General features: G+C 42.6%; 1 protein-coding gene across 2 annotated transcripts in view; it reads right to left on the bottom strand.

Moving 5' to 3' along the window:
• Window positions 1-2,857: 2,857 nt before the first annotated feature.
• The window catches only part of MACC1 (MET transcriptional regulator MACC1), a 279,368-nt gene continuing 264,946 nt past the window's right edge, over window positions 2,858-17,279 (bottom strand). For both annotated transcript variants that reach the window (XM_069648475.1, XM_069648476.1), the window contains one exon: window positions 2,858-6,039. In XM_069648475.1, coding sequence (XP_069504576.1) covers window positions 5,830-6,039 — 210 coding nt within the window. In that variant the 3' untranslated portion in view covers window positions 2,858-5,829. The remainder of the gene's footprint in view (window positions 6,040-17,279) is intronic.

The following is a 17,279-nucleotide window of genomic DNA, read 5'->3' as shown; positions in this document are numbered from 1 at the left end:
ATGAATTACTCTAAGATTGCTTCTGCTCCTTTTTATTGCCTACTTTGTTAGGTGCTTTCCCATCCATAAGCTGATTGTTTGATTGAGTGGCATATATTGGGGGTGAAGGGGTAATAATAGTGAGATCATATACCAGGGACAGGGACTGGAGGAAATTATAGCCATGCTATTATCGAGCAGGTGCTATCTGTCATGTGACTTGTGATATTTTTGTCCCTGCTCCAAAAAATCCACAAGACTTGTATGATAGAATGTAGGATCTCGTCTATGAATCATTGTGCTATTAATATTTGAGCATTGTGTAACAATAAATGACACAACTGCAATATTTTCTGTGTTACATTTTCAGGCTGGTGGTGGTATGCTGCTTACCTGATATATGTGTAGGACTGCACCTGAGATATTTTCACTACTTCGAATGTCTGCAAATGGTGCTGAAGCCTATTGGATAGCATATATTCAGTGCCCAGGTTGGTCCCTGCCTACACTCGGCACACTGTTTCCTGGCAATATGTGCAAGTGATAAGATTTGGTTACTGTTTATTTTCTGGCCAATTACAGCAACACTTGATTTTCATTGTGGCTAACACTACACAGGAAGGGCCTATCTGGGCACAAGGTTGTTAGCAATGGTGATGTTCTAGATGCCACGTAATGATGAGATGTATTTTCTGGTGTGCGACAGGACGGATGTTTTTCAAAGAGACTGTACGCAGGTAGGGTTGAATTTCTATTGCTGGATTTTCTGTGTAGCCATTCTCATCATCCTCAGTATAACTGCTTTCTAACAGCAACACTTGTTCCAAACTGGACTCTGGGAGATCATGATCTTTATGTTAGTCATCATCCTTGTCACTAGCACCATAATTGCTCTCCGATTTATCAGTTGATTGGGGCAGTACAGCTACAGACCCAGGATGTTCAAATTCCCACCACTGTTCAACTACACCGTGTGTTGTTCTACTCTCATCTTTAGTTGATCAAATCTGAGTCAGCTGCGATAATGGATGGAACCAAAAGTGCAACATCCTCTGTCGGTCTTCGTGGATGTTCATCATTGTGATGCAAAACACGTTTATGTTCTTGTACTGATGCCTGTACTCTAGAGCAACCTTCAATGGGTGTGCAGAACATGAGTTGAATTATATCATCAATAGACCATATGTAATTTTGGCATCCCCAATGCATACTGCGATTTGGGTGTAAATGGGTAAATAATCACAAGAAGCATGACCCTCCCTGCTGCGGGGTATTTTGAGGTTAGACATGTACCTCAAATGTACTGCTTACTCACTGAATGGTATAACCATCCTCCATGAATCTTGCTCATTTCCCCCACAAAATCCACAAGCTACTCTCAAGGATTATCTGCTCCTTTGCTCCTACTTTTCCCACTCAGTGGCACATGTCTTGTTCATTCACTTCAAGAGATGGACCCTGACTGTGCCTGAATCTCTGGTAGGGGTTCATTCCAAATCATGCAAGTATGAGTCTCGAAGATTTTGGCTCAGTGATTCGCTGCTCTTCCACATATGGCATGTGCCTGGTTGGCTCACTTCTAGGGCCAGACACTGAATGGTCTATCTCCCACCTCACTGAATCTCTCCTACTTTACCCCTCAAAAGGCGCCTCACAGAAGTCTCACACATCTGCCTTCAGCGGTTCTTTTCTCCCACTGTTCCTCCTCACAAGTGTCACCTGATGGCTGTTATTGTATGTCAATGTCGTGTTGCCTTACTTCAAGCGATGGCTACAATCGTGTGTATCTTCTGCTTCACTGGTTCTTTGCAACTTTCCTATTAAAATATCATGCAAGTGTGAATCTCACACAAACTGGCCTTAGAGATTCTCAGCTCATCCTTAACCACAAAAGTGTGAAGCACAAGATGGACACAGGTTTATTTACTCATTTCTTGTTTTTCACAATCACTCAAAGTCACAGAATGGTTGATATCTCCATCTGATTCCAACAATCATTCATATGTTCTCCAGACGTCTACAAGTGTCACTCAGATTAATGTGCATGTGTGAGCCTCAGTCACCCAGCTGCAGTTGTCTTTAAGAATCATCATTCTAGACTCACCTAATGACATTTGTTTTTTATGCACTTGAAATCACTCAATAAATGGTAAATTTAACTCAGTGGGCCTCATTACGACCCAGGGGCTAATGGGTTAAAGGCGCCGTAAAAGGCTGCAGCGCCGTTAACCTATTAGCACCTAATTACGAGGTCCCTTTGCGGGACCCGACCTTAATGGCTGGTTTTACCAGCCGTTAAAGTAGGGACCCGCAAAGGGACCTTGGTGCTAAGTACGGTGCCGCAATTTGCGGCACCGTACTTAGCGCCTTCCCCATTCCCATTGAGCCCTATGGGGCAAAAATGGGAATGGGGAAGGGCCATGGCGGCCTGGGGAATTACCGCCCCGCCAACTTCGGAATGGGGTGGTAATTCCCCATTCCGCCATGGCGGACTACGGCATCGACCATGGTGCTAATAGCACCATGTCCACCGCCTGGGTCGTAATGAGGCCCAGTCTCTCCATTCACGCACTACCTCTTCCCACATTTTGTTTTCCAACTCAATTACTCAGTCTCAACACTAGTTTATTAACCCTTGCCTAAATTCCTTAAGGCTTCTACCAGAAACACGTTCTTGCCTCTCTGAAGGCTTCCTGATAAAAATGAACTCTAGCCACGTGCTCCTGTTTATAGTCCATGAGGTGGAACTCGGCAAAACCTATTAAAAAAGGTTTGTCCAATGCTCGACTAGGAGTGATCACCCAAAATGTGGGTGAATTAAGATTCTATCAAGTGCATTTAAATGTATTGAAATGATGCAGTGTTGAAGCAGAAGGAATACACGCACATGATTTATTGTGCACTGGATTATAAAATGCATGTGTTTAATTGATCGCTGGCTTGAAAAACCTTTATCACCTTTTGTGTGCATATATCTACCAGAAATGTTGTTTTTGTTTCGAAACGATTTGAGTCTTACATTGTTTAAAGCACACATGCATCGAATAAGTTTGCTCTATTGTGTCTGGCACTTCATCTACACCAATTTGTACTGAGCTGGATTGTGTGACAGCTAAACACATATCGTCAACTGCAATCACAATGGAACACACCTGCGGCCCGCTTCTTATCTTGGCGCAGTGAGTGTGCTAAACAGCACACTTGACTGCATCTTTTTCAGACGCCCAGGAACCACACTGTTCCCAAGTGGGCCAAGGTGGTGTTGCAGTGCACGAGAGTGAACTGCCTGCAATCCTACTGTTTCCATAGAGAACAGGCGGATTGCAAAATATTGACAGTACTTTAGTAAAATAGCGAGGTAATCGTAATTTTGCAAACCGCTCGTTCTCTATGCAAATCGACAATGCCGAGGCCCACTTGAGAATAAGCGTAGTGCCTGGGCATCAGTAAAAGGTGCAGTGAAGCATGCTCACAGCGCCTCGTTGAGAATCGGGCCCTCAGTGCAGGGACGTCATTTCACCAAAATGCCAGGGGTAGCGGAAGTGACATCACACGACCCTTGACCCCTGATGACATCACAGGAACTGATATCATTTGACCCCACCCCGAAGTGATATCGCGGGAAGCGATGGAACACGAACCTTTCACCCGTTGCCAAAACAGGAAGTGACATCACAGCATTGTACAGTACGAAAAATATGGTTACGATATCACTATAATGTGATGTACATTTCGTGCAAGAATGGATTGCCATATGTAGCGTTAAGGTCAGTGTGTATAGGCCCATATTACCAAATTACTGTGAATGCAAGCAGACGTCCATGACCAAATGATAATGATGTGTTACTATATAGCACTTACACTTAAGCGCTTTTATAGAAAAAATATACACCCAATATCACCCAACCTGTCTTGGTACTCATTTATCGACCTCAGAAGGATTAAAGGCTGAGTTGAGGCGTTTAAGAACAGACTAAATCAGTGACTCACCCCCTCATGTGTGCCTGAAATAAACCTTTATTGAGTTTAGCAATTATTGTACAGAATTCCAGAAAGACACATTATTTGGTTTCCTATTCTTTCTTATTTAGGGTCAGTGCTGAAAGTGTTAGACTTGTGGCACTCCTGTTCTTATTTGTCTTATTTTTTTTTTTTTAAAGGGCCTGAACATGAGAGCCAGCCACTCCAGGACCTTGCATTACAAAAACGGAAAAAAAAACAAAAAAAAAACGAAATGTTATTTCTTTTTTTTTAACAGAGGTCGCAAGGGAGACCACAGAGGTCGCAAGGGAGACCTCAGAGGTCGCAGTTGCGACCTCTGGCGACCCCCAAATGACGTCCCTGCCTCAGTGGCACTCCTCCATAACAGCAAAACTAAAGTGGTGCTGTGCATGGGGGCCACTTTTGTCCATTTGCTAAAGTGGAGGAGTAGCACAGGAATCGGCATGTAAAATGCCTGATACCGAAAGTGTGGGTTACTAGGTTGGTTTATCATCCGTCCTAGCAACCGCCACATATATTCCAAAAGTGGCACATGTATTCCAACTTCGGAACAATACGCCACCTTCAGAATAGGTGTTAAGTACCGTAAATGTTGGAAACACGTTCTACGACATTTTCGGAACTTAACACCATGTTGAGAATCGGGCCCTAGTCTTCAAATATTTCACGACAACGTGAAGTTAGCACAGTTTTCCGCATTATTTCCAAGTTCAGGTATTGGAAAATGTATGCAACACTCCACCTGACAGTCTTAAAGGCCTGATAACAGCCCCATGCAACACCAGTAAAGAGCAGCTGTACAACGGAAATACTTGTAAGTGTTGGACGTTTTCTAACTTTCCAAGAGTTACTCTTTGCTTTAGATAAAACGCAAAGGAAACATTCCCATTGCATTGCACCACACATTGCCTCACACATGCACACAAGCAAATGTAAAAACTGTCTCTGTGTGCCTCATGCGTATATTAACATATGTATATTAAAAATTGCACTAACTATTCTTTTGCAAGCATAATTTTCTGATTTCAATCCAAGAATAGCTTTTGTAAGTGAACGTCGCGAATGAACTGTCCATGGTGGTACACTCTGCATTCGAAATTTAACAGTCCGTGTTTTTTTAAGTCCACAGGCTCCTTCCATCAAGACTTGCTTAATGCTCAGTTTTGGAGTGGGTCACCTTGCCGTGGTCAAGAAACAATGGAAAAGGTTACCGCATCGCATGTGTACACAAGTACATAAATGAAGGGCGGGGGTTGTGAAAAGTCTGTCCATTCTGCAGCTGCAAGAAACAGTTGCCTATGCTCCCGCTGCCAACAACTCCAGGGAGAGCTTATGGCCACAATCCCTCACCCCACTCAAAGCGTGGAGGAAGTGCCCCCCCCCCCCCCTGAGCACAGAAGTGGAGGTAGGAGGGAGCCCAGAATAGGAAGGCAATCAGAAGAGATGGGAAATCTCTGGCCACGGAGGGAATGTAATATGCTTGCTGCACCCCTGAATAAGTCTGACAGGCACAATGCTAGGTACGGTAAGGTGACCCACAGGGCGTTGCATTGAAGTAGAACAGAACATGTACCAACATCAGGAAGCCCCGACCATGCCACGCCTTTTTGGATAAATGTGGCAAAAAGTGTTTGCCCTCCTTTATTTTCTTTAGTATCTTAATGGTTAACGAACATATTATTTACGATTAAAAAATACTGCTGTTATAATTCAAGGGGGCTATAAACATGTGAGGTCAAACCAAGGAGAAAACATAACTGAACAAAGAGAAATGTAGGCAATTAAAAGCAAGTTGTGGCAACAGAACTCTGTCCCACATGGCTCCAACAGAGGGAGCCATTGATGTGTTCAATCCTGGGCTTTGGAGAACGCAGAGCCTCTGAATATATCCATGCAGTTCACCAGAATCAATGCACCAGTTAATTCACGCCACTGTCTGGTCACAGGATTTTTCATTTTGTCCATTGCAGACTGTAAGTCTTGCAATACATCTCTGTAACTTTCTCCATAATGAGCTCCCCAGTTAAACAAGAAGTCAAAGGCGGGCTTCCACATCATCTGCAAAACGACAAAAACACATGATCACCAAAACTGAAGCCTTTCGTTCTCAGTGCATTTAGTGAATGGTTTAAAAGTATTTCAAATATTAAATAATGAATTGCAGACTCGAAGACCTTCTTCATTAGAAACATTCTAGTTGACATCCATAAAATGCAGACATGTCTAAATGGGTTGACAAAAGTCTCAGCTCAAGAATCGTTGGATTACAGCAAAAGGACAAGTAAACATGATAAATAAGGAAATTAAATAAGCAGTCTATGCACATGTTTTCCCTACATGGGTCGAAGACATGAGAGTAGGCTGTCAGCGAGTAAATGTACTACTTAGTAATGTAACATACTTGTTCTACTCTTTCTACTCTTTGAGCCTCTCCTTCCCTCTCTCCCATGCTCTATTCTTTCTTTCTTCACTTGACTGTTTATGCCATTAAATTACTTTTGTCTGCAACTGGCATGTGCCTCCTCTAATGCCCTACGTTACTCCTCCTTCATGCTCTTGTCTTCCTTCTTGCAATTTCTCCTTCACCCATTTGTAGTAATAGAGATGAGAGTTGCACCAGTACTGGACACACCCCCACCTGACCCACCTGTTCCCCATCACGATTGTGAAGTAAGGTATAAGCTGAGGAAGGTGCAGTAGGTTGTTAACAAAACATTACGGGACATGCAGTGGACGTTAAGAGTAGAATAGATGGAGTGACACACATAGGGCGGAAGGTAGTTGCACTTATTATATACATAGGTAGGGAGTAATGAAATGGCGGCACACACACAAAGTACACGTAACAGACATGGAGAGCATGCAGACATGAAGAGCACACAGACATGAAGAACACATGCATGCAGACATGAAGAACACTTACACGTAGACATGAAGAATATTTGCACATAGACACGAAGAATCCGTATATGAAGAGACGAAGGGCACAATATGGCGGAGAATTAACCGAAGAACTGTCATTTTAGATTAAACCCAACAAAGTCTAAATTCTGAAATACTACAGCCTGTCATAAAATGGCTTAAAACACAGTTTCCAAGCCTCACAGAGCTCAGTCAGCAGTCCCCAGTAACCAAGGCCAGTGTACAAGGGGAATTCTGCATAGCAAGCTGAAATCAAACCAGATAACCTTTCCCAGGGCACACAGCACACCTATTAAAGTTAATTAGTTATAATAGGAAGCAGTGAGAAATATACATATCCTTGAATGTCAGGTGAGTAGCTACCGTGCAAAATGATCATATAACAAATGAATATACAGCGCCCCAAGTGGATACCGTGAGACGGCACACACAAGTTCAGACAGCAAAAAATCCAATAAGCAGATGAAGTTTGGTCCTGAACAGAACAGAGGTCCTCTTCAACGTGACTGAAACAGTCATTTTGTATGCCAGAGCCAATTAGATAGAACACCTGCTATTTCTTTCCTAAGCAAATTCAGACACTGGGGCAGAGTGCCAAGGCCACAAACAAGTCTGATTGTGCAAGCATCAGGCCTGGGAACGAGTAGGGTGTATCTTCTTTAAACTAGATTATAGCGGTTTGACTATCTCTCTTTCCTCACAAAGTAACTTGGCACCACTTGAAGGTGGCCAAGGCTGATGAGCTAAAAACTGGCCAATCACCTGATGTTCATTTTATCGTCTAAAGTAGTACAGCATCAACAAATAAGGTGTTGAATTGAAATGTATCAGTTGTAGAAGGTTGCCTAGGAGGAGTTATTGCTTATAGAGGAACCAATTAGAATGTGTTTCCCTTATACATAGCCATATATCCTATAATCTACTGTCCAATCGAGGATCAGAATAGAAGTGTTATGATAATAGCTAATTGTGACATCATTTATGGTGAATTCTGAATATAAACACGTATTGTTCCTGTTGCCATTTTGAGATTGTATTTCATAGGCTCTCCCAGCGGCCATTTAATAAAGCTGTGTTTTCTCGTGTAACCAGAGGTACTCTGACTATTGAGTTATTTCCTTTATTGGTACATTTTGGGTGTATCCCAACACATTTCTACTCTGTCTCTGCTCTGTCACACTTATCAATCACTTCATATAATCTTTACCTAATGGTAATTAGTGATTTTTAAAAAATTGGATGAGCATAATATTCCCATGAATGTGCATGAGTGACCACGTTTAGTGAGGGACCCGCAATAAAATAATAACAGCTGGGTGGGCACAATGAGAACTCTTCTTTTTAAAGAATCAGTTTAAAATTGTGCATTTTATAGCATAATCTTTGTGAAAAATTGTTTGAAAAGCCATAAGGTTTACACTCAGTTTTGAAATGTAACACAGAAGCATTTTCTAACTCATTTACATGTTGCCTTTGCCCACAATATATGCCAGTATGCTGCCATCTTAAAAATATATTTTCATGCTGGCAGTCCCCAAAAAAGCCTATATCGCTCTGCCAATAAATGCCTCACATAGGTACATCTGTATGTTCCCAAAGTAGAAACATACTGATGCTTGCTGTTCCTTTAACCGTAGCAATGATATTATAAGAAAACACGTCACTGCTGGCTGTGTTAATATAGGCCAGTATTCCCACAGAACACTCCTGTTGGCTTTGACCATCATGTCAGTAAAGTGATATGTCACTGTAACAAAATATGTCTATGCTGGATGCACCAATTTAGGCCAGTATCCAAATGTAAGAACCCTAACCATGTTGACTTTGCACATAATGGCAGAACAAATAATAAACATTAAATTCTGGGGATTTCTCAAGCCTCTTCACTCATAGTCTCTCTCTCCTGGCGGACATTTGCATGCATTCAAATTCACACCAACAAACACAAGGTTTTTCCTTACCTGCACAAAGCCTCATCTCCTGCTCGGGAAACCTCCTGCCACCACAGGTGCTGCCTGCATGGCACTGTGGCTCCCATGCACCCTGCTGGCAGGAACCGAGAAGCAAAAGGAGGTTTCCGTGAAGAAAAAAAAAACTGTCACTTCCTGGTACCTGACAATGCTTTGCAGAGTCGGAGCCCCTTCAATGGATCTTACCAGGCCATCTTAATGTGTGGGGAAGCACAGTTTTGAGTGGGAAAAACACTTGGCTCATGGCTACAGCCCCATGTGCTGGGCAGGATTGCAGCAAACATTTGCGAGGAGTATTAGCAAGGACCTGAAAGCATAGTTTTGCAAATCTGTCCTGTGTTTTATTTTGTCTAAAGTGTGAAAATGTAAGTATACAAAATTATGATATAACTTTGGTGTCTGGGTAATGGGCCTGCCCCTGAGCAGAGACAAGACAATGTTTACTCTGATTCTAAAAGCATGCTTTTGCAAATCTGTACTGTGTTTTAAATTTTTGAAAGTGTCAAAATGTAAGTATAAAGCATAGTGATATATCTTTGCTGCTGTGGGCAGTGGGCAGCGGTGTTGCTAGGTCTGGAAAAGATCCAGGGCTACACTAATGTCTGGACTATCGGAACTTAGGGCTAGCTAGCCTTTTGGTTGTAGCCCCTGAACTTCTATCCGGGGCTACAACCAAAAGACCCAGGGCTTTAGCCCCTTAAACCACCCCCCCACAGAAACGCCACTGGCAGTGGGCCAGGCCCTCGGCAAGGAAACTGTCTACTCTGATTTGCCTATTGGGGTATGCAGCATGGCCAAGTCAGTGGCCCGTGGATTGGGAAGACTGACAGTGCAAGCTATGAGCACTGGCCATTAGTCACATTATGAGCATTTAGTGGACCCTGAACTAGGATGCTGGGTAGGTGCAGTGGATAACGGGGTGGCTTGTTGGGGATGGGGTCATGGTCAAGCCTCATACTATAGGCAATTGAACAATGACTTGCATCCCCAGCATGCGCTGCTAATAATGACACACATAACTATGTGTTGCAAAACATTTTTTTGTTAAGTATGTTATAGTTCTTTCATGTATGTTAAAAGAGGAATTATTAATAACTTATATACAGTGATGTAACATTATGAAACTTTTTCACTTATAAAAACCTATTTATTTCACAGAAAAAACTTTGTTAAAGAGATGTTACAGTTAGGATGTACCCCACCCTTGGGACTTCTTTACCCCAGCAGTTAGCTAGTCACCTCCCACCGTGGCATCCCTTGGCACTTCTCTCCTGGGCTCCATTGAGCACTTGCCCATCCGTACTGCCCCTTTTATTTATGCACTTCTCTCACTGCACAATGTATATGTAGAATTATAGGAGTATTATGTACAATTGTTTGGTATAGGTATAGGAAATGCAGATGCCAAAGATGGGAAGAACATTGTTAAGTGGCAGTTGGTGTGTGGAGGTTTAATAGCTTGATAGGCTATATGTAGATTTTTTTTAACTGATTGGTGGATATATATGTGTGTGAATGGTTTAAAACAGGCAATGAGGGAGAAGTACAAACATAACAGTAAAAAGAGTAGAACAGCTGTCTTGTGCAATGGTGTGCATGTGCAAGCCGGGTTTTATAATAATGGCATGGGCTAGACAGGGCAATGCAGAGACTGTGCATAGTCATAAAGGGCAATGGATTATGGTCTTATTTGTATACTAGAAAGAATAATTTCAAACAGAACATTTTTCTGTGCTTTTTTCTTTTTCTCTAATATACAATTGTCCATTATTTCTATTAGCATATTAGAACATGCTAATGGGAATGCTGGAGAATCTTATTGAATTTAACTACTTCACTGAAAAATGTAAAGTAGATGGAGCCTATACGCTTATTTTTTTGTTCTATTTTTTAACTATGAAAGATGGTTCCTAAAGCAACCCTTTTTTAATGTTTTTTATTTTTTATTTTTATTGCAGGAGAGGCCAGAAAGTAATGTGGGGAGGGAAATGAGTGAAGGGGCACCAACCACAGATACGCAGGGGTAGGTGGACAGAGGAAGATGTTGCGTGTGTGTTAAATCTAAGGTAGAGGGCAGTGCTTCTCATTCTCCTTGATTACAGTTTAAAAAGCACTTCGAAATTGCTCCCCCCTGCAGAGTGGTGTGTTGCAGTATATACAGAGTACTGTTGTTTTAGAAAGTATTGGATCAACAGCCTCTTTTATCGCTTGATAGGTGGGTTTTGTGTCCCATATATGTAGGCTGTGTGGTTGAAGTATTTGTAGAGGAAGATGAGGAAGAGGAAGCCAGCCTACTACTTTCTAAGGAACAGCCTTTCCGAGAGCATTATGGTGGTTAGAACATCCCTATACATGAAATCTTCCAGAGTTCATACATGTAGAAATATACATGCACTCTCTGCAACCATGTTTCACAAGACCAGATCCCTAATGAATGAATTGTATATGTATGGATACCATACCAAATTCTGAATCCATTGCATTTCACCAGCTTCTGCAGAATGCAAATCATGGTATATTATGCTCTTTTTGAAAATCAGACAATCATTCCACTATACAAATGAACTCACAGAGCCAGTATGTCATACTAATGCTTCTAAAGTACAATGCAGATGGTACCAAAAATAACTGTAAGCTTACAGGCTTCACACACGGCCAAGTATCCCTTGGAAAGAAAAACTTCACAACGTTAGGTATAGTATACCACACTGGTGCCACAACCACTTCAGGGCGCTACACTGCATATGTCAAAAAGAAGTGGCTAGTTTGAATGTAACAAACCCCCCTTACTCCAAAACATAGGTTTCCAGCAAATGTAAGAAATGCCTTCTTAATATTCCTTCAACCCAAACTTAGTCACTGAACTGTAGTATAATTAACAGTTAGAGTATGCCAACAGGTATCTTACTACTTGAAAAGTACCCTTCATTCCAATACACTTCAAATACACCATCTGAATTCTTATATGACAAAACATCTTCTAACCTATAATGCAGTTACAATACACCAACAGGTGTCTAACTACTTCAAACATTCCCTTAATCAGAACATACTTCAAACAAACATACTATCACATTTACACTCACATAATTGTAATCAGTTTTTTTTTTTTTTTAATCCAGTATGGATTTGTTTTCCCACTGGCCCAATGATTAATGTCAAGACAACAGCAGTGTGTCATACACTAATGCTGTACTAAACATAGTACTTAGAACGTACTGTTTATGCGGGTCTAAAAAAAGTATATGTTAAATTGTACACATCTAAAGCTTTAAAATGATCCTGTTTAACAAATTATACTATTTTTTTCCACAGAACATAAACCAGATTCCAGCTTCATAATGCTATGAAACTAAGTAACCATAGCAAGTATTATCAAATACATATTCATTGAGCACTATCCTCAATTGTACTGCAATCATAAGTACAATATACAGTTCAATTGCGTAATTCCTGCATACTACAAACATAAATATGATGCACCTCACACTTTTCACCATCCAATCAGCGGGCACGTCTGATGTCGGCAGACATCACGTCACCCTCGGGGCCAATGGGATGACCATCCATGGAGCGAACAGGGAAGTGAGGTTGCAGACCAAACCCAGATATCACTAATGTCTTCTGACCTACCATTTGCCCATATTTTAAAAGAAACTATTGAATGGATTTACACCAAATCTACAAAAGCATGCTTTCGGGACCAGTGCTGCTCCTGCCTCACATTTGGTGAAATCCATCCAATGGTTTCGGCTGTAGGCTTGAGCACATTCTTTTACTCCATTGCATCTATGGGAAAACCACACATATTGGGCCCCCCTATAAGTTTGCCCCCCCTGGACAAAACCTCACCAAACCTCACAGAATCAATCTGACCTGGCCTTATACTCTTTTTACAACTTTTTGTGAGGATTCATTCAGGGGGGAGCAAAGTTATAAGCCGCCCAAAAAGTGTTCTTCCTATGGGTTGGGCAACTTAACCATAACTACAGATCCGCTACTACACGCCCTGTAATATATATATATATATCACTGACAAAAAACGTTGTTAAAGGGACATTATGGTTAAGTTGCACTAGTAAAAACCTACGCAATTCAATGGACAAATGTTGTTACAGGGACGTTATGTTTACAGGTAAAACCGAAAAACCCATGAAATTTGCCAGTTAGTAAGCTAAAAAACCATAACTCCCGCTACTACTGTGCACTGCAAGGACTAACACCCATGGCATCAAAGAGGACATCACTAATGGAATGCATCAACAACAGAAGTGACGTCTGCCTTCAACAATTTTACCGCACTGCTAGTGTAAATGGGAACAAAAAAACGAACGGCCAGAGTAACGACCAGAAAGTACTAAGACCAGAACATCACTACAATGTAGTAAGGACACTAAACTTTGTCTAATAATTTCACAGGTGCTGCAGTATAAAATAGTACAGAAGCGTAACATGTCTTTTTTGTAACTCAGCAATGGCAAGCACCTTAGAGTAGCAGGAAAAACATGTCCCTCATGACGCAGTGACTTACTATAGTAACTCCATTGGTACTCACAGTAGTGTGAACCATAAATTATGTAATATATATTGCTGCATGTACACCAAATACATTCTCTTTCCGGTAAGAGAACATATTGGAAAGGAAAGAAAGGCAGTACAAACAGCAACTGTTCCACAACCGCATTCGAGCATAGGAAAGGAAAGAAACTCTATGCATAGGAAAACGGACAGCCTGGAAATGGAAACATTGGTGAACAATTGTGCTGCCTTAAAAGTTGCATACAAGGACATATTGTGGACAAAATTGTGGACAAAATGAAACAGCACTGATACACCTGCAGGTGTACTCCTTCCCAATGTCGGAGCCCACAATCCCCTCAACAACCATGTGATGGAAGACGTTACGGTAATACATCAATCTCTTCCTCCCCTCACCACCAAGTTGTGCAAATCCCCATTTCCCCACAATAAGCATCCACTTCTACTGCTGCTTCCCTTTCCTAATGGTGTGTATGAATGTGTACAAGTAAACGTTAATAATGAAAATGTTGCTGAGTGTATGTGTGGTATTGTTTTTTTCCTGAAATGCCATTCTGACTCAGCAGCACACAGTCCTCATTGCACTGACCCCAATTAAGAAAATGGTAGGTGTCCTACGGACACCGCAGCTGCCCGCCCTATCCACAATGACAATGGAGGCATGCATACAACGCCAGCAGGCACTGCATGTCCGCATGTTGTCCAACACCTATCAATGCGTGTGGGAGTGGAAGTTTGTTCGTTGTGCAAGTACACGCATGTGTATCTGTCCTCTGTGTCCGGGTAACATTGGCACTGTGCAGCATATGCCAAGGAATGTTAATTAGGTTGGGGCGGCCACCCACGTCCTATAGGTAGCTATACTGATAAATATCCCACCTGCTGTACCCTATAAATAGCCAGCATCTCCCAAAATGGTCAATGCACGTGTGGCGTGCTATTAGTCAGCAGAGAAGTTGCAACGGTGTGCATAGGGCACCCATGCACATGCACACAATGTATTCCACCCAAAACACGTCCAGCGGACAGCTGTCCCAAAGGAGAACAGTGGTGACATCACTATGCGACCGCACCCACACTGCGCGGGGGCCATTATTTAGGGGACACGAGCCGGAACCCTCGAACAGCAGCAAAGTAAAGGGTTGAGCAATGTACAGAGTGTTTTTCGGAAAGTACACACTTACAAACACACCACATTGTTCCGTTCCACATGTATGTATGTTTTTGAACAATGTAGGAGGTTTTTCGGGGTGAAAGTTCTCCACAGCAACCCTACAGAAGGGCACACTCCAGAGATGCTCCACAATCTGTTTGCAGCTTTTCAGAACAGAGTAGCAGGCTACATAGGTTTGCCCTGTAAGTGATGGTGCATCAAATCTGCTGTGCTACAGTGTGTCTGCAGTGCGTCTCCAATACACACAGTAATGGAGAGAATTATGGACAGCCCTTGCTGTGACCCAAATCCGCAGGAGCAATAGTCCCCATTGTCCTAATCTCATGAGTAGCATACTGAAAACGGGAGTATGCGCACGTATGTTTCCACAAGGACGGTGAGGGCCTTGTCCCAATGAAGCAGAAACTGTCCTTCTTCTCTTTCTAGTATCTTCTTTGCCGCACACCTTCATTGCGTACTGTTAAAAAGTTGCAGACACTTCCACCAATGACATTGAAGAGCTCTCCATGTAACAGTATCAGTTCTGTACAACAGTCCTCTGCGTACACACCATGCCCAGAAACATTGTTGCGCATTCCCTCTGGCTCCACAGTCCAATTTCCATGGCTGCCATCCTGAAAATCCCCGGATGTGGCTTTCATGCTGCGTGTGGGCATGGGGGAATAACTTGCAACCAGGGTAGGGGGAGCTCATTGTAAGGGGCGGCTCTGAAAAGAGCCTTTTTTTATGCTTCTAGAGAAACATTGTTTTTTGGTTTTTATTTGATTTTGTGTTTTCTTGTGTGCACATTATTACAGTAAACTCTTCACTGCATACTGTAGAATGGCAAACAAAACTGCATTACCAATGGGCAACAACAAAATGCAATTTTCTTGGAAAAACATTTTTTTACAACTAATGAGGTCATTGTTGTAGAAGAACATCCCATAAGCGGACAAAAAATTATACATGCTTCTGTTGATGAGACACCTTCCTGCGTCTGGCTCGGAACAACATCCATGAGCATTGCCCCATACTCTTCGTGGTTTTATGGATGAGAAAAGCACCTTGGCAGTGTGTAAAAAGGCTCTTTACTACATTGAGCAATCTTCTCAGTGGCCGGAACAAATCTAAGCAAGCCACGTAACCCATATGCATGCCGCTGTAGTGGATGACCATAACATCGACAGTAGCAAAAGTGGCCAGGTCTTTGTGTAAAGGGCATTCATATCAGCAAAACTGCACTTAGACAGCATTCCACAATGCATCCTCTCCTTCCAAAATGAAATTGCAGTCAAAGTGTATTTCCAGGGCATACTACTGCAGATCTATGACAAAGGGTTCACCTACAGTCAATACAATGCATTTCGCCATGTCAGCCACCCTCACTATGCAGAGTATAATGTACAACAGTTGGACCGCCCCTTCTTGTGAACCACACCCACAGTACCTGATCGGATAATCCCCACAATGCCATGTCCATTGGGCAGCATGGTGAGAAGCACAGATTTTGGCACGTGTGTTTCCCAATGTACCATGAAGGCCGCACCCCAGTAAAGCAGGAGCAGTCATTCTTCCCTTTCCAGTACCTTTTGTCCACCACTACCTCATGTGGTATGGGTAAATAGGCACACACATTTCCACCAATGCCATCCAAGAAGTTAGCATCTAACACTGTGAGTTTTGCAGAACACTTCATAGGTACCGTTAGAAAATAACGCCCAGTAGAAACTTCAGTAAAAGATTGCAAGATGTGTGCATCCACATTCATCCACATGAGCACCCATCACCACAAAATGGAGGTATGAAAACTATTTTCTGCAGTATGTTTAGATCTGTGTTATAAGTGCCTCTGCGCACGGTACCTGCCACTGAGCGGCCATTACATACTTTAAAAGCGTACTGTTTTTTTCCCGTCCCATACCATCAAGTACACTTCAGTGGTAAGTGCTTGCAATGTTTTCATTTACCCATATCATACATTTTAATATTGAAACAGGAACTCTCTGCCTTCCTTCCGACAATTCTACAAAATGTTTTCCCCACTAACCCACCTCCTACATAAATCGTAGAAATATGCCACCAAAAGCAGCATCTGTCCTAAAGGTCCCTGTCTGCATAACTGTACTTCTGTCTAGGCTGCACTATTGCAACAGGTTTTTTAAAAAAATCTGCCCGCTTCTACTCTCTGCCCTCTGGAACGCATCCAGAAGAGGAGTGCGCAACTTGGGATGCTATCTCTCCTGTACTGAAATGCCTCCAATAGCTCCCAGTGGCTGCGAGGAATAAAGTGAAAAGACTGTGCATTATTCAGAATGCCTTCTGGGCCCTTGGAGCTCAATACCTTAAACTCTGACTTCCTATATGCTTCTGTGTACGAGCTCTTCCCTCATCTGCCTCTAACTCCTTCAGTGTCAGTCGCTTCTGGAAGAAACCATTTGGTGGTTGATGTTTTCTTTTTGCCTTTGGCCGCCCTCTGCAACAGCCTCCCTGCCTCCCTGAAACTTGTGGCGAACCATTGCTAGGTCCAGAAGCACCTCAAAGCCTTTCTCTTAGCTTCTGCTGTTTCTGCTCCTCTCCCCGGGTGACTACCTGTCGTGAACTGAATATGCACTGGTTACCTGGCGACTCTGTGATGTCTGGCCCATGTCACCTTCACCCACCAGGTGAACCCCTGCACTGGATTTCTAGGAAACCCTGCACTTGGGGACTGT

Source organism: Ambystoma mexicanum, chromosome 2q, assembly GCF_040938575.1.
Source record: "Ambystoma mexicanum isolate Mex_15411 chromosome 2q, UKY_AmexF1_1, whole genome shotgun sequence".
Taxonomy (NCBI): Eukaryota; Metazoa; Chordata; class Amphibia; order Caudata; family Ambystomatidae; genus Ambystoma; species Ambystoma mexicanum.
The sequence above is the reverse complement of the archived record's forward strand: the minus strand, read 5'-3'. Positions and strand labels throughout refer to the sequence as shown.